Raw genomic sequence first — 23,549 nt, forward strand, 5'->3', positions numbered from 1 at the left:
GTAGGATTCCAGAGAAAATACGGGGCATCCAGTTCGATTTGAATGTTAAATAAACAACGTACAATTATTTTAGTATAAGTGTGTCTCAAATATTGCGTGGGACATACTTGAATTAAAAAATGATTCATTAAAAAAAAAAAAAAAAAGATTCATTATCTGAAATTCACATGGGACTGGGTGTCCTATATCTTAGTTAAATCTGACAACTCTACACAGGGTAGAATATGAGACGTGGGGCTTCAAAATACTCCTCTTACCCTGGCCATGGATTACCTGTCCCTGACCTCAGTCTCCACCACAGATTAGATAATGTAGGCAGAAGTTGTGTCCAGAAAGCTTCTGGAAAAATGCTCCTGCACTTTCTGGGTCTCCACTAACTGCCTCTGATCACCACATCCACACATCTACATCTTATATGGGTATAAACTTGGCTTGTGACGTCCTCCTGTGTGGCTCAAGTGGTGTATTTCAATGGGGAGGCAGCAATGACAGCCTGGCTGGCTGGATTCTAAAGCTGGGGAGACTGATCTAGGTGGGGCATCCACTCAACCCCCCAAGTCAAGGGGCAATGTGGGGCACTGAGCCAGGGATGCAGCTACATGGGCCTTGGGTGCACCACAGAGAGAGAGAGAGACTTCTTTTCCCTTTCTCTCCCTATCCTCCTTCCCTCATTCATTCATTCATAGTTTTTTTTTGCTTGTCCCCTCCCATGAGAATCTGAATAGTGTACCAAGGGTTTGAGGCTCTGTTTTTCACATTAACATCTGAGACCTTATGCAGCGCATGAGGTAAAGGAACCCTTCAGATCAGGCTTTCCAAAGCATTCCTATGGTAGGGTGGGTGATGGAGTTTCCCTGCTGTGAACCCAACAATCTTACATATTGGGCCAGGCTTTAGGAAATTAAAAATAAAACCAAAAAGCATAAAATCTGACATTTGTATAGTGCTTCAAAGCTTATAAGCAACTTCTCATATAATATTTCATTTAATTCTAACAATTTAGGAATTGTTACAACACTAGAGGGGCTAAGTGATTTGCCTAAGGCCACTAACTAATGAGTGAGAAAGCTGGTTTTTAATATTCAGGCTAACACATTTTTACTCTACAGGGAGGAAGGCAGATTTTCCAAATGGAGCCTGAAGATGCATCCCTATTTCTCAGTTTCGTGACAAATATGCCTTGACCAGTTCACAAGACGGTCTGGAGCAATGGAGATCGGACAGAACCTTCTGGAGAGGGAAACTGTTCAACATGGACCTCCCTGACTGGATCTGGGGCAGCCTCCTGTTTGGATTCTTTCTCCTTCATCAAGCTCATAGTGGCAAGTGCTCAGCAATGCAGAACCCCCTCATGAGTATCCATGGTGAAAACACTGCTGATATCTTGCTCTGGCTGAGGTTGTTGGAGAACATTGTCCAGAAGCAGACTCCAAGAGAGAGGTCAGAGACAACCTGGGCAGTAGCAGCTGAAGACGGAATCCCTCTAGGGAGACTCGCAGTCTCTAAACCAAGTTCCCTAACTTTCCTCTGAAAAGCATCATTCAGTAAGATGGGAGGTGGGGGCAGGGGTGGGGTAGGGGGGAACCACTAGGTGTGGCTTCTGGGCAAAGGGCTGAGGCTTGTTCACTCCTGGGACCTCCAAGTTCTGTTTCAGCCATAAAGATTACCTCGAACCTATCTGTTTCAAGGAAGTATCAAGTTGGAAACCAGATATTGGGCTTGAAAATGTACATTTGAGTTAATATTTGGCAGGAGATATCTAGATCTAAGGGCAGCTGGCAGAGTGGGACTCAGCGACAAGGTGTGAAGGTGACTCAGGTTCCTGGGTGTCCTGACCCTCCTGGGGTGGTCACATGCTCCCTGGCAGCTTCCTCTTTTCCTACAAACTGGACGTGGGGAAATCCCCACTGGGCACTATAAGAAGCCCCTGGGCTCTGTGTAGAAACCAGTGGCTCCAGCTAAGAGCACAAAATGAGGACAGGCCTCCTCTGCCCCCTGGCCCTTCTGTTCCTCCTTGGCCAGACCACAGGGAATTTGGAGCCCCTGGTCCCTGGCCCCAGTTCCAGCTCTTTCCTTGATTCTGTGTTCGTCTCCAACTTCATCTCTGGCCTCAGCTCCAATGACAGCTTCACTCCCAGCCCTGGCTCCGAGTCTCAGGTGAGAAGGCCCCATGGCCTGAGAGCTGTGTTAATTCCCTTCCTCTCACTTTTTGGGGACCTGAATATAATTTCATGGATGGCTAGACCTGAGCACTCTAAAAGATTTACGACTCCCTTTGTTAACTGTAGGCGCCCTGGAAATGAATTAAAACCTGGGTAAAATAATTAAATTGTTAGCAAGAGAGACGACATCTTGGTTCTTCTGCCGGGAGCTTTAGGGAAAGAACTGAAGGTTTAAAGAGGTTCTCAAACCTGGCTACGCTTGGAATTGGGGGTGGGCAGGGGTGGGAGGGGTACACCAAAAATAGAGATGTCCGGATCCTGTTCCAGATGAGAACTCTTAGGGAAGGGGCCCTGCCAGGAGTAGCTCCAGAAAAGTTGGTCTGGTTTGCTGCCCATTGGGAACCCTGAGGATGATGAAGAATCGCCCTGAGGGAGTGAGAGCCTCTTTGCTCCAGCTGGAGCCCTGAGGATTTCTTTGAGCCTAGTTTGTAAAGGAGATGGATGGCCGAAGCAGGGGAGGTCTTTAGGAAAGTGCTCTTACACACAGATATGTCCCCAGAAGAGTATTAACTGTCTTCCATTTTCCTTATAGGGAATCATAAGAGCCATTGCCGAAAACAACAACAGCAGTAGCAATAAACAGGCCAAACAAAATCAGCAACAACAACAAAACCAAAGCCTGTGCTAGGAAGGGACTGTCCCAGCTAGGCTATATCCCTAGACCGTACCCCAAGCCTAGTTCTTTGGGAGATGAGTCCTCTTCGTATCTCCTTCGAGGAGAGGGGAAGAGGCACCAAGGGATGAGACATTAGGGGGCAGGAAGCATTTCCTTCTTCCAACTCTGCCTGCGTCTGCTCTGGGCCTTTCTGTAGGAGCCCTGCTCTGGAAAACCCAGGCTTGCCTTGGGGTGGAGGAGTCTTAACTCCCCCAAAGCCTGCCCCTCTGCACTCCTATGATCTTTATTCACAGGTCAGGTCGCTGCTCACGTGATCATGTCTGAATGGGAGGGCCATTGGGATAAGGAGAGGAAAAGGCTTTTTTATTGTTTCCATTTTGACATCAGAACCGTGTAGATGAAAATTTGTTGATCAACAAATGGTTCGGATGAAGGCTCACATAGAAACTGCCGCAACAATGTTTGTTGAGCACCTGATAAATGCCAGGACTTGGTTAAGTACATAATATATATTATCTTATTTAACTCTCAGAGACAGGTAAAATTAATGGTCCCATTTTAAAGATGTGGAAACCGACGCTTAGAGAGGTGCCGTCGTTGGCTTAAAGTCACTAAGCCAGCAAATGATAGAACTCAAACTTAGTCTGCCTATCCTCTTCAGCATCTCAGTCTAGGCAGCTTTCTCTGTTTGAGGGGAGTATAGATGCAAGTTGCTAATTTTTAGGAGAAGCGTGGTTTGGGAATCGTGAATATGCGTGAACATTCTTTGCAGCCAGAAATCAGATGCATCATTTTATTCCACGATACTAAATAATTTCTGGGGACAATTAGAGCTGGTTAACACTAATGTCCTCACCAATCAGAAAGCAGCATTTGGGTAAGATGAGCTAAAATGACAGAAAATAAAATATAGGTCAAGAAATGGAGAACTCCAATATGCCTGTTGTTTGGCAAAAAGACAAATATTTAAAAGTAGATAAGGAATGGTAGTTAAATTGTGCTTAGAGGTTTTAATTTCCTTCCCAGTTCGCTTATCTCCCTCTGGTGAGTCAGTATCACTACCCCAACTTCTTTTTTTATGGCAGACAAGGTGTCACTTCTACTATAAACCCAATTTTCTAGGGCTGCCTGTCAGCTTGATGAGCTCTTTGGAAAGTGGTGGAAAACCCCTTTATAACTGTCATTGAGCAAGTTCCAAACGTATCATTTTCTGTACTTTGAAAATGTTGAGTACCATTATTTTATGCCTTGAATCTTTACAGGCACTTAGGCTTGGCTGCTAATTAGAGCCAATTGCAACCTTAAGTCACAAATGTGAGTCACACCTTCAGCTCTCGCGCTCAGAGCACTTCACATGCCTCAGATGTCCCCCTCCAAAGAAGGGGCCGCTTGCAGGGTCCTCATTTCACAGACAAGAAAAGGCTCCATGCTTTGTTCACACGGTAACTGGCAGAGTCGGAACCAGGAGTCATGTTCTTCTGTCATGAGGCTAAGGGGTTTGGGCTTGTTGGAAAAAAGGACACTAAGGTTCCCTAATGACAATGGGGCTGATTCACTGGGCGGGAATTGGGTCTTATTTGTCTCCCTGACACCACAGCCTGGCAAGTTGTAGACACCAATAAATGTGAATTGAACACACGCTGAGTGAGAACCCATCAGTGCGGGGTGTCTTGTAAGGTACAGAGGGTCCTATTTGTCCTCCACAGGGGGACTGCATACCCTCTCAGAGGCCAGGGGACAAGCACACGCCTGGGTCTCCCATTCCTCATGCTACACTCACACCGAGTTTAAGCAGTCACTGCAGATGGAGTGAGACCCATCACCATTAGCTTCATTGTCTTTGAATGTGAGGAGCAGAAATATCTCTAATGGGAGACACTGATCAAACTTATGGACCATTTTGATGTCAGCTGAGCACGCGGGGCTGATGATAAGCAGGACGGCAGCTAGGGAGTCCACAGTGCTGGGACAGAGACGTTCAAAGAAGACAGTGGAATGGCTGTCAGCAGAGCTCATAATTATTTGCCTGCCTTTCAGGTGAACTTCAGGACTAAAAGTTGTTAGCGAGTTGATTGTCTAGAGACTGCTTGATGATCTCCACTATTTTCTGATTTGACAGAGCTTTCCAGAGGAGTCTAAGCCTGGTTCAACCCTGTCCTGTGCAGCTAATTAACCTCCCCTTTTCAAAATGCAGTGCGAGACATTTTGGGGGGTAGACAGTTGTAATAATAAGCTATTTTTTTTTCAAAAGTTCATGATACATTGGTCCTCCTGCAAAAGCCTTGGCGTGCTTGAGCCAGACGTTTTCTATCTTCAGTGGGAGTGATAAAGCAGGTTCCATTCTGGTGTAGCTCGTCCAGTCCTTCTTCATCCCTGGCAAAGACCCTTACCTTAATCCCCTCCCAGCCCCAATGTTTAGCATAAACCTGCTTGTCTCTCCTCCTTACTCCCCAATTCCTGCAGGTGTGGGATGTGATTGGCAAAGAAAATTGAGGCCAGTGTCAAGAATTTACCTGATATGCATATATATATATATATATATATGTATATATGTATATGTATATATATGTATATGTATGTATATATGTGTGTATATATATATATATGTGCATGCGTGTGTGTGTGTTTGTGTGTGTGTTTGCTTATCTTAAAGAAGATTAGGTTAAATTGACAAGCAATTTAGTTGCAAAAGCCTGAATTACTTGGTCCAGAGGTCACTGACAGAACACATCTTGACTGTAGAAGCATCTAGGTCCGGCTTGTTCGGGGATCATGGAGGCTGGTAGATACTAAATGCACAGAGCGCATCACCTCGCTGCAGCCAGCTGACCTCCTAAACGTTGAGAGGTGTGGCCTGCGTCTCTTCAAATTCTGCAAACCAGTGCTCTCTCCTCGGTCATTTCGGAGAGACACTTAGGTCTAATGTTCCACAGGTGAGCTTTGGGCTAGCCATCAGATGAGATCATTGTCAAGCACAGCCAGTCCACTGCCAAGAGTTACTCTGGAAGGCAATAGTTGTAATAAAAAAAAAAAAAATGTTAATTGTGCTGGGATCCCCTTGGGGAAGTTCGAGGGGGACAAAAGAAAAACAGGATCTTTCAAACCTGTCATTTTAAAATATGCAGCGGCACCAAAGTGTGAGCCTGAATATCTTAAAGAAACATCAAATATTTTAAAATGACTTTTCTGCAAGTGGTAAGCCGGAAAACTTAAACATTTTTTTTGCACAAAACCTTCAGACTCCTACATTGTTCAGTCTTTTAAACATGGCTGTTTTTTTCCCCACTCTAAAGAATGTTAATTATGCAATTTTGCAGGTGGAGAGAGGATGTGAATTTGCATTGTATATTTTCCCCCGTAACTCCTATGCGTGAGGTTTTTCTCTTTCCCTTGGAAGGCATTGGGTTGCGATTGGAGGTAACGGTGAGGAAGAGAAAATGAGTACGTGGAAGGAAAGGGAAAGTGACATTTACTGATCGCCTACTGCATGCCGGGGACTTGGTTTACATTACTTGGTGACTCATGGGGACAACCCTGTGAAGTGGGTTATCTCTGTTTGGCAGATGAGGAAATTGAGACTCATAGAGGGTTCACGTCCAGAAAGTGGGAGAATTGGAATTCAGGATGCTCATCACCTCCTTCTTTCCCTCACCTTACTTAGGAATAGTAACAATTACCTTGAAACCTACTCAAGAAAGGAGAATCTTCCTTTAGGTGTAGGTGCCTGACCCTGGTGTAGCCTGACTGGTGGAGATGTGGCTACACACGGAGTGTAATCACTGCCTGAGAAACATGAGCTCTTAGCTCGTGTCTTTGATGCTATTCATTTACGTATTGGACTCTACTTGCTTGCCTCTGAGCCCTCTTTTGAGAGGCCAATTTCTGGCACTCCAGTTACCCAAAAGCTCACTTCCCAGCTTCGTACTGATGTTGAACTTATTTTTATTTACAGTCGCTTTCCAATTTCACTGGCTTCGAGGATGACCACGGGACCTGCCACTGCTCCGTGACCCTCCCAGACACCACCTTTCCCGTGCAGAGAGTGGAACGCTTGGAATTCACAGCTCATGTTCTCTCCCAGAAGTTCGAGAAAGAACTTTCTAAAGTAAGTATTGCTTTTCCTTCTCTTACAACAACTTCTTGATAAGAGCAACCCAACCAACAAAACAGAACACTTTTTATTCAGGACTTTATCTGCAGGCTTCTTCCGTTGTGCCAAAGCCAGCATGTTTGCATCCTATGGAGGAGTTAGCCTTTATTTCACGGCACACCTATGGAGTTCTTTATAGCGGGAAAAATGAGGGCACGCGGAAGAAAATGGGCTGGAGATTATGCACGCCACGGATAAACTCACTTCAATATTGTATGCGTGCAGTTGGAAAGAAGCCTTGAGCTCTCCCTGCAAAACGCAACCTTGCAATTTGCATTTGGTTTTGGTTTTGTTGTTTCTTCCTGTTGATCCTCCTCGTCTTCCCTCTAGCTTTGCCTTCTCTGTCCTCTCCTCTGTTCTCTCTTCCTTCACTTTCACTTTTTCTTCCTATTTCTGCCCATTCTCCCTTCCCTTGTCCACCCTTCTAATCTTTCTCTCCCTTTCCTTCCTGATTTGTGTTTCTGTTTTTTGTTTTGTCCTCTCTTACCTTTGGAAAGTCCCGCCTCCTTCTCTTCCTCCTCCTTCCCCTCCCCACTCCTCCACTCTTGGAAGCTTCTCCTCTTCTCCTCCTTCCTTTCTCCCTCCTTTCCTTGCTCTTCCTCTTGTTTTTTCTTTCCAATTTACGCTCTTCCCTCCCTCCCACTCTCTGTCTCTCCCTCTGGCTCTGTCTCTGCCTCTCTGTCTCTGTCTCTCTTATTCTCTCCCTCGTGTGTTATTCTCTGTTGTCTCAGCAGGAGCATTACATTAAGCCTGTCCCACATTAGACCAAATCTGAAGAATTTGAATCAATTCTGGTAGGTCACACAGCCTTGGTAAAAACCCTGACTCCAACCCCCTGATTAGGGCTTTTTTTCTAGCCAGAGGAAGTTATCCCACCGGGTGTGCCTTTCTCTGAGCCGGTGGGGCAATGTGACCTGGCATTCCAGTTTTGACCCCTTCTTCGTTTTTTGGCCAAGTTAAAAATCAATTAGAAAGGCTCCCATTTTCTGCACAGGTGAAGTCCAAGCTAGGCTATAATCACATTATGCATTATTTAATACAACGCCATTAATTTACAAGGAGCTCTGGCTTTACTGCAGGATTCAAAATAAGTTTTCCTGAGAAATTTAAACTTAGCTGCCTCACCACCCAGCACAGTTATCCTTTAAGACAAAAATGATGATGAGGCTGAGACCCTGCTTTCTTCCTGAACTGGTAGATAAATATTCTACGTTTCAATGGATGTCCAGGAAAATGTGTTTGACTACTCTAGGAACCTAGCTTCTTAAGAAATAAAATGTCCTTGAATTAATCAGCAGAAAAGGCACGGCACTAAATTATAAATTCCAACCATTAATATTCATAGCCTTATTCCAGCATAATCAAGTACAGATAAGAAGTTATGCATAAAAACATAACAAGTGGAGGAAAATCCTAAGTAAAGATCTTTTCAGTTAGAGTCATTTGCTTTGAAATAGTGGAAGCTACTGATTTGCATGTCTTCTTTGCTGGCAGGAGTATGAAGGGCAGTTTGAAACCCCACACTGATCCAGGGGAGGTGTGCAGCTCGCCAGGGCTGAGAGTATGGGACGTTTAATTCCGATCCTGTGAGGGGGAAGATGGCATCTGTCTTGCTAATAGTTGGCAGGGAGGAAGGGAGGAGTAGGTGGGAAAACTTTTAGTTCCCCAAACGTCAGTAGCTGGTCCTAAAGAAATCTGTGATTGAGGCCTGAGACAGGTATTGACCTGCCGGCTGAGATTTGCATCAGAAATTCTGTGCGACATCGATAATAACAACAATAATAACAGCTTCCTTTTCTGTTTCAATAAATTTTATTTATTTATTTAGAGAGAGACAGCATGCAAGTGAGCGAGGGGGTTGGGAGAGAGAGAGAGAGAGAAGTGGGGCTCGAACTCACGAACTGTGAGATCATGACCTGAGCCAAAGTCAGAGGCTTAATGACTAAGCCACACAGGCACCCTTGTTTCTGCTTTTTAAAATGCTTTCGGTCCTGTTCTCCTCTCAAGCAGCTCTTTAAGGCCGATAGGCCAGCGCTCTTCCCATGTTAGGGAGGGAAACACGGGGGTCCATAAAGGTCAAGAGCCATAAATGTGGAGGTCATTCCTCTCTTGGCCGAGTGAGCCAAGTCAGGAATTTGGGTCTCCGACATCATCCCAGTCCCTTTTCTCTCTGCCATGCTGTTATCAACCTCAAAGAAGAGATGTAGAAGGACAGTAATGCCTTCAATCCAAAGCTATCTCTTCTGCTGAGGGCTTTTGAATTTTCAGGTGAATTATTATAGCCGTCCCTAAGTTGCCTTGGAAATCACCATTCATCTGGAGGCCTGGAGGGAACGCCCGATTGGACAGGCCCGCAGAAGAGGGTTTTGACTGCCTTACGTTGATTCATTATCTGTCAGTACACAGGAAAGACAGGGAGCTGCCTCTGCATGAGCTGCTGAAAGCATTTTATACTTTTCTGTTGTTTATGGTATGTCTTCTTGTGACTATACTCAGGAGCGGACGACAAAAAGACAGCTCAGGGTTTTCTTTGTCCAGGGGGCTGTGGCGTTTGGGGCGAGTTATTTCATACGACACACGTTTGCCAATGGATCCTCATGCATGAGAAGGTCAAGGTAGTCTGGGAGACATTTAGGCAACTTATAAACAAAGAACATTGACGGAACAACGTGTCGTGCACTGAAAGAGAATAAATTAAAAAGTGAGATTGAAGAAAAAACCCCTGAAAGCACTGTTTCTCTAATAATTGCTGTAACTTGTAGACATCCAGTAAGTGAAGCACTTAGTATGCATTTTCCCTAGTCTTTGCAGAAACCTGGTAAGCTTGCTACCATTACCCCCAGTTTATAGGAGCAACTAAGGCTTAGAGAAATTAAGTGATTTGCCTACTAAGTACTGAAGTCAGCTTTGAGTTTAGGTGGACCTGGCTCCAAAGGATTTCCCATGTCTTCATGGTCAATTCAAGCTCAACTCCTCTTGTTGTTAAAGACATATTAAAATAACAGTATGTTGCAAAGTACATTTATCTGTTTCTGATAATCTGGCCGTAATTATGATCAGAGGTTTTGAGGCAGGAACATGAGCCAGACTGATTCCTTAGCTTAATAGCCAGCTGTGCTGCATCCGTATCTATTATGGGACCATGTCTACCATGCAGAACAACAATGAACACCCCAAAACAACCCCCCCAGACAAATGTTGATTCTTAGAGCCCATCCGTGATATAATATATATATAAGAAACAAAATGGAAGCTCTGTTAGATTGGTGATTTGAAGGCAAGCATAGATGAGTCTTTTAAAGCTCAAACTGCTAGTGATGAGGAGCTCGTAATAAAGATGTTGGCACGGGGGGTGTCCTCTTAGGGCTAGACCCTTATTATTTTATTTTTATTTTTATTAGAGAGAGAGAGAGCTGGGGAGAGGGGCAGAGGGAGAGAGAGAGAGAGAGAAAGGGAAAGAAAGAAGGAGAGAGAGAGAGAGAGAGAGAGAGAGAGAGAGAGAATCCCAAGCAGGCTCCATACTCAGTGTGGAGCCCAACATGGGGCTCAAACTCACAAACCGATAGATCACGACCTGAGCCAAAATCAAGAATGGGACACTCAACCGACTGAGCGACTCGGGTGCCCTGTGGCTAGACCCGTATTCTTGCTCTACATCTCTGGTGCAAGTTGCACTGTGGCTTCTGACCTTGCACTTCTAGGGAGAGCTAGATGTTCTGGGAATTGCCCACAGCAGCTCAACACTAGAGATCTGTGTATGTAAAGAGTTTACATGAGCAATCTACTTAAGTCAGTAGAGTCCTCAAATTCCCTCCTGCCTTCTAATAACTCTATGGGCGATTCTAGTTTTCCTGAACATCATCGAGCTTTCCTTTAAATGTCAGCTGAAAAGAACCTCGAGTTTTTTCCCGAAACAGATCTTTAGGGACTCTTCATTTTGTGGCTGAACGAGGGCAGGCATGCCACACATCCTCATAGGTAGCAAACTCCAGGTTATGCCTTGGTTTTCAGTGAGAATCTGGGAGAGCCACATTTTATTTAGCAGCGATGACAGTTGGATCACTCATTTTTGTAGAACAACAGCTGCGATGTGCCACCAACATGTTCCAGGAAAACAGAGGGTGTTTCATTTGTTCCAAGAGCTGGCAAGACCAAATGCCAACAAGAATATTCATTCTGCAAACTTCCATTTCTGTGATGGATTGGCACTTTATTATTATTGTTATTATTATTATTATTCTTTTTACAGGCAAGTTTTTATGCTTGATTTTTGGAGAAATTAAAACCTGGCTACCTTATATTTGTGTTTATACTTTTGAGGGAGACTCATTAGGTTTTCTGTTTTTTTCCAACTTCCTTAACCACCAAGATGTCACCAGCCTTGTCAGCCTCTGACGATGGCGCATCTGATGGCAGTGAGCATCAGTTGCCCGAGGAGATACACCAGCAGTGCCGAGGGCTGCATTTTCAACTTTCATTAAAATCCTCTTTGCCTGGAGCCCTAGCCCTTTAGGTCTATGGCCTATGAGTCTGCTCTAATTTGCACAGTGGGGTTAAGTGGAAGGACGAAAATGACAGAAGTTAAGACTGCCTTTGGTATTGGGAGGATTACAGGCCAACATCTGGCTCTGAATTCATCCAGGCACCGTGGATCAGCTCCTTGACATTAGCACAGTTTGGGGAAAAGTATCACTTATGTTCGAATTTTTAGAAAGAGTGTAAAGCCAGCAACTTTTAATGAGCAGGTCCTTAAAAAGGCCATGGCATTTCTTTCAGAGATCAGATACAAAAAGAACCACCAAATGTGTTTATTGAAATACCCATTTGGAGCTTCCAATTATACACTAAACCACCAAGGGAATTTTTGGAAGTATTTTAACTTAATGATCAGACATTCAAATATATGCAACAAATGCGTAAAGGTCTGATTGCAATAATCAGTTCTTGGAATAAATGTGGGTGCACTTAATGAAATGTGCACTTTATAGTCACATACACACTCACATATTGTGTAGTAAAGTTGGGTCTTTATGGCACTCTGTAAAAGGTAGAGGGGCTCAAAACTCAATGCATATGGCCACCAGAGAAGGAATTCTACTCAGTGCACTTCTCTCTCTTCTAGAAAATACTTAGATTTAGAGCGGTGTTTCTAAATGGAGGGAGGGTGGTGGTGATGGTGATTTTGCCCCCAGGGAACATTAGCAATGGCTGGGACATTTTTGGTTGTCACAGCTGAATGGTCTGTGGCTGTTATTGGTGTCTAAAGGCCAGGAATCCTGGTTCACATCCTATAATACACAAGAAAGCCCCCCCCCCCCCAACAAGAAAGAATGATCTAGCCTAAAATATCAATAGTGCTGAGGTTGGGAAACCCTGGTTTAGATCCAGTATGTGCATTGAGGGGAGGAGGGAGGGCAAGGGAGTCTGGTTCAAACCAGTTTAGTTTGGAGACCTAATATCTTCAAACATTAAAATGGAAATTAAAATATACTTGTGAATGATGACTCTGAAGCAAAATTATTTTTAGTCTAGGCAAGCGCAAAATCCACCCCACCAATTGTAATAATGTTTTTTTTTTTTTCGTTTGCATTTAGATAGATTAAAGAAAAACTAGTTAAATTTTTAGTACGTGTGCTGCGGAAGCGAGCACTAGTTAAATATATTTTTGATCCTTTTTTTTTTTTAATGTTTATTTATTTCTGAGACAGAGAGAGACAGAGCATGAGTAGGGGAGGGGCAGAAAGAGAGGGAGACACAGAATCAGAAGCAGGCTCCAGGCTCTGAGCTGTCAGCACAGAGCCTGACGCGGGGTTCGAACTCACAGACCACGAGATCATGACCCAGGCTGAAGTCGGACGCTTAACTGACTGAGCCACCCAGGCGCCCCTCTTTTCTTTCTTTCTTTTTTTTTTTTTAAGTAGGCTTCACACCCAGCATGGAGCCCAGCACGGGGCTTGAACTCAGGACAGTGAGATCAAGACCCGAGCTGAACTCAAGAGTGAGACGTTTAATCAACTGAGCCACCCAGGCACCCTGATATTTTTGATCCATTTCTTTACCAAAAAAGAAAGAAAGAAAGAAAAAAAAAAAAAGATTGACAGCAAACAAATAGTCCCCAAGGGCTTGGTAGTGGAGGAAGACTGTATAGTATTACTTTGGAAATTGACTTAAGCTTTTTGATTCCCTTTCAGGTAAGGGAGTATGTCCAATTAATCAGTGTGTATGAAAAGAAGCTTTCAAACCTAACTGTCCGAGTAGAGATCATGGAAAAGGACACCATTTCTTATACTGAACTGGACTTTGAGCTGATCAAGATAGAAGTGAAGGAGATGGAGAAACTGATCATACAGCTGAAGGACAATTTTGTTGGAAGCACGACAATTGTTGACCAGCTGGAAGTGGAGGTAAGTCATGAGCTCATTTCTGAGAGGCTTAATAATAAATTAAGAAGTGGGCAGGTGTTGGAACCAGGCTATGGATCTCTCTTCTGACTTTTAATTCTGCACTCTCTCATGACCACCTGGCATGTCCTGTGTTCTGCTTTTGGGGGGTGTCTGAATAGTGAGTGGAACACAATGGGAACGTGTTCATTGAGGAGCAGGTGTCATCCAGTGGGCCTGCCCCAGACCCAGGTGGCCTTTCAATGTCTCTAGAAAGGTGATGATATAAATCTGAACAAGTCCATGGCCAAGTTAGATCGAGTGACTTCTCTGTTCTGGATTTATCCTTGTGGGACTAGAAAGCCACAGTTTACCGGATTTTGGAATTGCTAGGTCTGTTTCTCCTTTTGAATGATCATGTGATCCTTGATTCCTCTTGGAACACTTCTCCACATACTGGCAACCCTCTTTAAAGGAATTTCATGCGATTATGTTTTAGTGAAGCCTTTTAAGCTCTATGGATAAAGACCATCACATTGGTGTTATGGTTGGGTAATTTATCTCAACGAGAATTTACTAGCATGGACATGATGTGGGCTGTAATGGAGAAGTCTAGTTACATATCTCAGATAAGTTTTCTCTGGCCCTCGCCATTCGTTAGAAACTTAATTATAATACAACATGAGTAAACATGAGTTTATAGGGGAAGGTTATTAGAAATGAACTTTAATGGACCTTTGTGGATGCTTAGACTGAGCCTGTGCTCTATTATTAAATCTGTTAAAATCTTTGCCATTTTCTTCTTGTCACACACATCTGCCTGAGATCTGACAGGCGTTCACGCTAAACCATAAAATGTATTCTTCCAAATGAAACCATTCCGAAGAATCTCGGGTGTACTCTCTAGCAATGTTTCACTAAGTGACAAATTCAGCCCTGGAATGTTTATGAAAGAAATTGCACAATAATATAAAGTCACTCTGCATTTTTATTTCCTTAGATAAGGAATATGAGTCTCCTGGTAGAGCAGCTCGAGACGCTAGACAAAAACAACGTCCTTGCCATTCGCCAGGAAATCCTGGCGCTGAAGAACAGGCTGAAGGAATGTGAAGCCTCTAAAGGTGAAAATGTTACTGTCTCCCCACCGCCTCCTGCCCCTGGTAAGCCTGCCATGTTGTCACCACCTGAGCCAGCCCGGTTAAGGGCTGAGAGTGGGGCGGGGAAGGGATTTGGGATTGCAGAGTTGAAGCGGGGATGGGATTTTTGCAGGGCTGAGGGGGAGGGTAATGGACGGGGGGTGGGGGTGGGGGGGTGGGTCTGGTGAAAGCCTCTGGAATCTGCAAGGCGTCGGTGCTGTCCCGCGGATGGCAAGGGCTGATTGGCTCATGTATCCGATGAGCTGGGTTATGCCTTGACTCTTCCTTTTCTCTTGCTTTCTTTCCATCCCTGCTTCCACACCTGTATTTTTCCTTTACGCTTTCCTGAAATGCACCTGCTGTTTTTTCACGTGTCCGAGGATTCAGGGAGGATTTAACCGTCCACCTGTACAGTACTTGTGGGTGTGGCCTGCCATCCTGCCTAGAGTGTGAGTTCCCGGAGGGCAGGGATGGCCTCATACTCTCTAAATAATCCTTGGGGCTAGGTATAGCATAGAGGTGGGTGCTCCATAATACCTCCATGAATGGAGGTAGTGGAGTGTAGAGGTCAGGAGTATGGCTTTGGGACGCCAAAGACCTGAGCTTCCCAGCTATGTGGCCACAGCAAAAGATCCTTAATCTCCCCCTCGATAAAATGGGAGAATACTACTTACCTGTGAGCAGGTTAATGAAACAAGTCTTGGGAAGCACTGCGTTCTATGATTGACACTTATATGCTGAAATTTGTTATTATTATTAACGATGATAATTGAAGTGAAAACCTGGCTGTGAACGAAAGCGGTCCTTGTGTGCTTCAGCCCGTCCCTTCAGGTGAACTAAAGCCCTCCTCTGTCGCCCTGTGCAGCCCTGTCACAGGGAAGCCCTCCCTGCGGGTCATAAGCATCTCAGCCTGAAAAGGGCCTGTACCTTCTCATCAAATCATACAGCTCTTGTTACTTTCATTAATTTCTGTTTCCACAGACTGTTTCCTCTTAGGCTGTGTGTTTCTGGATCCTTGTCAATGTAACTGACTTCTTTAAGGCTTTAATTAGATACTGCCATAGTTATAAGCCTCTTGGTGGTGTTCAGGAGACTCTCTTCCCTCCCTCTGCTGTTGGCAACCTGTCATAGTATGACATACAGAGGAAGTTCAGGACAAAGGCCATGCCTTGTCCTCTGGAACACACTGAGGTTAAATTTAGTCTGGGATCAGCAGTGTCAATGTGCGTTGAAAATGTGAGCTCTTTCTGCTGGGCCACGCAGGGCTCCTTGAGGACAGGGTCAAAGCAATGACAAGCCCTGATGACACGTGAACAAGGTTTTCTTTCTTTCTTTCTTCCTCCCTCCTTTCTCTCTTCCTCCCTCTATTCCTTCCTTCCTTCCTTCCTTCCTTCCTTCCTTCCTTCCTTCCTTCCTTCTTTGGAGTGAGGACATTTTAGAACTGGAAGGGACATTTAGGGCCATCTAGCTCAGGTCCATCATGTCTCAGAGGAGGGAACTTAGGTGGTGAGGGTGTTGCTTTTCCTGAGGCCACACGGGTGGTTAGTGGCAGGGCTGAGGCTGAAATGCAAGGCCCCTCACTCCCTGGGTATCTCAGGACCTAGAGCGTCCGTGGCAATAACCCAAGAATGGCAGTGGGAGAGAAAGTACACTTCTTAGTATATCTAAAGAGGAAAACAAGCGAGCCTGTTGGATTATTTTTGTTAGAAGTTTTTTTCGAGAACTTTCCCCTAGGTCCTCACACTTAGACTTTTGTGAGTCATCCCAGCCCAGCTGTGTTGTTTAAGCAAATTGGACCCAGATTTCCTCTCACTTTCCCACAACCTTGGCTGTACCTGGATCCCGGCCAAGCCACTTGGCCCTCCTCCAGCTTTGTTCATATTATATTTATGATGTTTATATTAAACTGACTTTTTGTCATGTTTTTAAATCAATTTCTTTTACTTGCTCTCTTTCTGTTTGGATTGGTTGATAATGCAGAATTGGAAACTCCCCAGGCACCACAAAGTTGTCAGCCTGTGGAGACTTTAATTAAAGTTACTCACAATTATGGGACTTTAAAATCTGGCCTGTCTGCTTTTTTCACTGCAGAGTTGCACAGAACAAAAAACTGCACGCAAGTCTCAGCTATAAAGGAATTCCGTGCTCTCGGGGCTCCTCTCTCCCAGTTGCAGGTTGCTGTCTGTGGTCAGCTTGATCTTAGAATCAGTACATGTAGTGAGGGTTCAATAAAATGCACTTTGTATTTGGTTTATGCCGCAAATGGTATCCTTTTCTGCTTCATTTCATAGAACCTTCTAATCTAAAATAATTGCCCTTCTGCTCATTAACTTTTTTTCCTGAGAACAACTGACTCTCTCTCTCTCTCTCTCTGATCTCCCCCTGAATCTAGATGACTGGAGATAGGCAAAATGTACGTACACGCCCAGGGGTCGATTGCGGTTGTGCTTGGAGATGATGTCAGGTTCTGTGCTGACACACAGTAGGTGCTCAGTAAATGGCTGATGAAAGATAGTGACCTGCCAAAATCCCAAGCCTTAGGAAAAGCAGAGTGTTGGGGAGAATGTATCCAATAATTTAGTCTTCATCATTTTGTGATTATGATCAGGTTAACTGCCTAATTCCCACAGGTGAATTATATTCTCCTCTTTGCTCAAAATGCAGTTGTCTAGGTAGGAGATTGCATTGATAGATCCAAGATTAAGTTTCCCCTGCAGATAGTCATTGACTTAAGAAAAATGCTACTAAGCATGAGACTTTAAAAAAGCCAACTTAGGGAGTGCCTGGGTGGCTCATTCGGTTAAGCGTCTGACTCTTGATTTTGGCTCAGGTCATGATCACATGGTTTATGAGATAAAGCCCAGAATCAGGCTCTGTGCTGATAGTGCAGAGCCTGCTTAGGATTCTCTCTCTCTCTCTCTCTCTCTCTCTCTCTGTCCCTGCCCCACTCATGCTCTTTCTCTTTCTCTCTCTCAAAATAAATAAAAAGCATTTAAAAATTCTTTAAAAGATAAAAAAGCCAAGTTAGGGTGTGTTAAAGTCTTATCATGTGGCTTCCCAGGGTATTTTCAGAACACCATGACAAGATCTAATGAATTGCATGATGAGATTGCCAACCAAGGCGACACTTGTGTGGAGGGTTCCCTTGCTTTATGTTCTGCTGAGTGAATACCAGGCTTTTTGTAAAACATATGTAGCAGGGTAGAGTGCTAGTTGTTTTATTAATAAGGTAAGCTGGGTTTGGGGGCTTTGATCAGTCTTTCATTCTTTTATTCCACGAACATAATTTGGTGCCACTGCATGGCTGGTCCTATTCTGGGAGCTAGGGTTCCCAGGATGGATACAGGAACCTCCAGAAACCACTATGTAGGAAGGGAGACAGTTGTGTGAACTTTCAGCTATATATAACGTGATGTGATTATAATGCTGATAGTTACCATTTGTTGAGTTGCATGTACATACCTTCTCTCTCTTCTTAACAGTTCTACAGAGTAGGTATTATTATTATTATTTTTTAATACAAGGAAACTGAAGCTCAGAAGCTTACACAGCCAGTAAGTACTGGAGTCAGGATTTGAACTGGAATCTGTCTGTCAATAGCTTCACCTGTACCAGGCTGCCTTCCATAGATGCTCTGATAGAGAGGTGCACCTGTGATTCCCGCAGTAACAAGAACGTTTCAACCACTCACCAGCCTGATTAACACCGATGTATCTTTACTTCCTTGCCTGTAGAATAGCTAAAAGTGTACTTTTACTCTTAGTTCTGCGGTGTGTTCTTGTCCACTAGGAAGATGTGAAGCGATGCATTGGTCTTTCACATTCTTGGATTATGGTTGGGCAATGGGTGGTTGTGCCAGGGGTGGAAGCTTGGGACGGCCGAGAAGGCTAAGACCTTGAAATGAAGGAAGGGGCGGGGAAGGGATATGAGATGAGGTAAGGGGGGGTTGGGGGAAGCTTGGCACAGATTGGGGGGAGGAGGGGTGGAGGCTCCGGCTGGGCAAAAAGGAGCAGCGGGCACCAGGATGGCTGTCAGTTTCAGTATCGTTTCCAGGCCAGCTTGCTGCCGGGAGTCGAGGAAGCCCGCCATAGCCTTTTCTCTGGCCTGTCACTGCTGTAGCCACATCTGTAGTATTGGCAACAGTGCCCAGTTCTCCTCCCTGTTTCTGCTTCCTTCGACCACAGCCAGGGCCCCCCAGATGGCCCAAAGGACATTGAGGATGAGAGAGGGGTAACAAAAAAGGGTAGGAGAGTGTTTAGGAACGGCTGGGAAGTGAGAAAAAGAGATGTAGGCTTCATACAGTTCTGGTATTTACACCAGGTACAATGTTTAATTTCCTGGTCGACTTGTAAAATGATAAGCCATTATCATTAGTAGTCGTAGTAGAAGTAGTAATTTTGAAGAGCAGTTTATTTGGATTCCTTTATATCTAAGGATTTCCACATCCAAGACAGAACAGTTTATTACCTTTAACCCCGTGATAATGCTTGAATAAGACTATACATCGTAAGTTTTCCTTACGTATCTTGTTACTGTCGGTTCGGGATATTTTCTTTCCAGGAAAGCAAGATTCGATTAAGCAAACAATTCCTAAGTCTTCCAACCTGCAAGAAAAACGTGACTTTCTTACATTTCCTTAGAGTGAAATGTAGTTAAATAAGTAAGTTCTCGGGAAGGTATTTTAACTAGCAAATCCGGTTTGTAGCATATGGAAATTCAAACAGTTTTTGTTATCATTAAACTGAACACACCATTAACTTTATTTTAATAATTCATGCATTGTTTCATAAACAAAAGCAAACAAGCATTCATCTGAGAGATCACTTTTAGGAGAAGAAATAATAATTTATAATTTTATTTATTATTTCTTTGGTGGAGAACAGTCTCTTGGCTGAACACACGTTGCTTTTTTATTTATGAAATGGTGCATGCATTATTAAAATAAACCAGCGCCTGTGTTCTGCTTAATGATATGCAAAATTATTTGAGGTTGGGTACAGAATGGTCTCATTTCTCTACCTGTTGTATGGTTGGCTGGCTTTCCCACCAACTGCGGATTTATGAGAGCATTTAAGGAGCACGTATTTAATTCTGGGACCAAAAAGCCCCAGCAGATTGGAAGAATAAAAGCAGGGTTTCTAGTAATGGTTTCACCTCTGAGCAGTCCTTGAGTGAGGAGGGGGAGAAGGGGGGGGGACATTTAGCTAGGAAAGGAATAGGTCTTTCCATGTCGGTCAGAGGCACAGACTTACAGGCAAAACTTTGCTCTCACTTAACCCACGTCCTACCCCCACCCCCGCCCCGATAAATCAGGTAATTCTTTGGAGCTCTGCTTTTGGCTGTAGCTCACTTCATGTGCTCTCCATGGCTCCCTGATTCCCTCTAAGCATTCAAAGCCAGAGCAAGTGATTCAGGTTCTGTTCCTTCTTCCCTCACCTGCTCAGCTCCAGGCAGTAGGATGAGGGAAGATGACCTCAAATGTACTTGAAGTGGAATTTTCTTTGTCATCCAATAAACAATGTTACCCATTTTTAAAGATATATTTACTAAGATCCCTCAAAATGTGTGTTCAACTCTGGATAGTTATTATAAAGACCCTGGAGGAGTTTTATGTTATTTTTGTAGCTCATAAATGATTTGGGTTGGCAGGCATTTCAGAGTGTGACGTTTAGGGCCAGTTGTCCAGCCTGGGTTGTTCACTGCTGGTACAGGGAAGGTAGAGTCAGTGGGCCGGTGAGCCTGGTCCCACTTGATTGTACACATTGTGACGACAGTGTCAGAGTGAGAAAGGTGAAGGACTTGTTGTCATTCTATGACTCAGTAGAATATGTGGTATAAACAGCAAGACCTACTTTACAATTGCAGCAAGGTGGTCACCAAGTGATCTACGTAATAGGCTTATGCTTTGGGCACACATCAGACCCTATTGCCCTAAAATCACTTCCATGGCTTCTCAAGGCAGAAATCCCACCATTAGAGGACTATCTTTTTGTATCTTTAAAATACCATATTTAAAACTTCGTCTTCTGAGATTGGCTTGGGGCAGCAATGGTACCTGGCGTGCATGTGCACTTGGGGTTCCAGGGAGGGGCAGAAAGGTGAAGGGCATGGACACTTGTCCAGGACAGTCTTCTCCTTCGTCACAGTTGTCCCTGATCCTGGCAAATAGCACCTTGTAGCTTTATGGAAAAAGGGTAGGATCTGGGATGACCTTGCTCTTTTTGATTTCTCTAGAAGAAAAATGAAATAAAAAAAAAGATTGCAAAATGCTTTCTGGTAGAAGAAAATCTGTCAAATCCACCAAGTCCTCCTTTCCTCTTTCTAGGCCCTCAAACCTTTTTAATATGGCTCTTGGCAGTTCTAGCATCCCCATCTCCGGAATGAAAGCCCATTAAATAGGAGGTGGTTTTCTCTAGAGCTGACAGGAGGCTTGCATTGAGACTGACACCAAAAGAAGGTCTTGATCCTTCTCCATCAGAACCACGGTCGTCGCCGAACCTTGACAAGAAAAGTATTTATGGGTTCCTTGGTTCTTAGGACATTAAACCATTTGTATCTCGTCATTCATTTTTCTCTAAGAATGCCCTTGTATGTTCTTGTTTGTACAGGGAGCTGTGGCCATGGTGGTGTGGTGAATATCAGCAAGCCGACCATCGTTCAGCTCAACTGGAGAGGGTTTTCCTTTAAGTTTGGTGCCTGGGGTCGGGATTACTCTCCCCAGCAACCAAATGGAGGGCTGTATTGGGTGGCACCTCTGAATACAGATGGGAGATATCTGGAATATTACAGACTCTACAATACCCTGGATGATTTGCTATTGTATATAAATGCCTGAGAATATCGGATTACCTATGGCCAAGGCAGTGGTACAGCGGTTTATAACAATTACATGTATGTCAACATGTACACTAGCCGGAATATTGCCAAAATTAACCTGAATGACAGCAGGGTTGAAGTGACTCAAACTCTCCCTGATGCCGCCTATAATAACCGCTTTTCATATGCTAATGTCGATTGGCAAGATATTGACTTGGCTGTGGATGAGAATGGGTTGTGGGTGATTTATGCAACCGAAGCCAGCACTGGTAACATGGTGATTAGCAAACTCAATGACACCACACTCACGGTGCTAGACACTTGGTATACGAAACAGTATAAACCATCGGTTTCTAACGCCTTCATGGTGTGTGGGGTTCTGTATGCCACCCGCACTCTGAACACCAGAGAGGAAGAGATTTTCTACTACTATGACACAAACACAGGGAGAGAGGGCAGTCTAAACGTTGTAATGCCTAAGATGCGGGAGAGAGTTCAGAGCATTAACTACCACCCTTTTGACCAGAAACTTTTCGTCTATAATGATGGTTACCTTCTCAATTATGATCTGATCTTTAACAAGGAACCCAAGTAAGTTGTGGAAGGATGAGAGAGAAATAAAAGGTTCCTTGAAAAAAATGGTCTTTTTCACTTATTTAGCTATCCGCGGGGGGGATTTGGAAGTGAGTTTGCTTAGTAGTGATGCTTGGGAGCATAGTTCTATCGCACTGAAGACTTAGGATATTTGCCCTGATTTGGTAAGTTCTTTTGGAAGCCATCTGCCTCCAGAGAATGCATTTCCCTAGTGAAAATAAGGTCCTTGCAGGGTAGATGGGATTGTGGGGGTCTAGGGACATTATAGGTTCAAGGAAGGTGTCAGTGAGACAGCTCCGGAAATCAAGGAACTTAAAGAGAACCCTATGGCTTTTGGGGATTCTTTGTAAGGATGGGTGTCAATGACCAGCTCTCCTCCATGTAGCCAGGTTAATTCATCCATGCCTGAAAGAAACCTGATCTCAATTAGGCAGATTAATACTTGAAACTCCTTGAGGGATCAAGTCTCCATCTTTGGTTTTTCTTACTAGCATCTGGACAGTGTTTTATATGTAGCAGATTAGTAAACTTAGCATGCTTGTATTATATCTGTGAGATGCTCAGAGTTTTCTAGAGAGAGGCTCTTTTATGCACTAAATTGTACCCTGTAAATCAGTCCCAGATGGACCTGCAGGTGGGGGATTTGATTTTTCTTTTATCCCTTTTGTCCACCTCTAGAAGAGTCAGTAGAACCCTCCTACCTCATAACTCCATTCCAAAGGCGTGCAGAAGACTAGAACCAGATTTACCAACCAGTTCCCTCCTCCCATTTCCTACCTCCTGCTTTTTATGAGAATTAACCAGTTTTTTTATGGAATGGGTAGAAGAAAAACAAAATTACATTTTTTGTCTCATCATGAAATTACACTTACATGACTCTAGGACCATAAGAACAGATGGCAGTGATAAAATAATAGTGTATCTGGTTACATGACAAAGCCCTTGGAGCATATGTGACATTTGTATTAAGTCATATCAATTGTTTCATGCAAGGGTTGTCTTTGTTTAAGCCTAAAAGTTGTAAGAAAATAAATTTTTTTTTTTGAGGAAGACATATTTTTAAAAAACCATTGAAAATATCTAGTAAATCAGTGCAGTTTGAAAACCTAGCAGGTGTATGTGCTTCTGTGCTTTTGGATGGCTTTCTCTTCCGGTCTTGGTCTGTTTCCCCTTGATGTTCATGAGTCCCAGTCTATAGGACTGGCTCTTTAAATGCTATAACCGTCCCCTTTTAATAAATGATTAAAGTGTGTTTTGATATAAATGTTGTCTTTTGGTTTTTTTTTTTAACTCTTTTATTTTTATTATAAAAAGCCTCTTAATAGGATGGTCTCCACCTTGCTGTGAGGTACAGTGTGGCTACCTCCCAAACACCGATGCCCAGGAAATCATACACCTAACAGCAGATAACATCAAGACTTTTAGAAAGAGTCCAAAGTCAGGCTGGCTCTTTAGTTTTCATTTCCCTTTAAAATCCATTCTTTCTGGCAGCTTTTGTTGTAGGAGACTGCACTCTTTTCTTTGGGGATATGACCTTATGTACTTATTAATTTGCATGACTGATCTGATTATTTCCAACGTTAGACTATATTTGTGTGGCTTATGTTCCTTTTCCAACCGAGCTGTTAAAATGGG

General features: G+C 43.8%; 1 protein-coding gene across 1 annotated transcript; it reads left to right on the top strand.

Annotated features, from left to right (window-relative positions):
• Positions 1-1,821: 1,821 nt before the first annotated feature.
• On the top strand, positions 1,822-23,134 carry OLFM4 (olfactomedin 4). Its single transcript, XM_007085418.2, is given in 5 exon segments — positions 1,822-2,157; positions 6,791-6,943; positions 13,180-13,392; positions 14,369-14,528; positions 21,113-23,134. Coding segments are annotated over 5 exon segments (1,515 nt in total). The 5' UTR covers positions 1,822-1,971; the 3' UTR covers positions 21,916-23,134.
• Positions 23,135-23,549: the final 415 nt, after the last annotated feature.

This window comes from Panthera tigris, chromosome A1, assembly GCF_018350195.1.
Source record: "Panthera tigris isolate Pti1 chromosome A1, P.tigris_Pti1_mat1.1, whole genome shotgun sequence".
In the NCBI taxonomy this organism is placed as follows: Eukaryota; Metazoa; Chordata; class Mammalia; order Carnivora; family Felidae; genus Panthera; species Panthera tigris.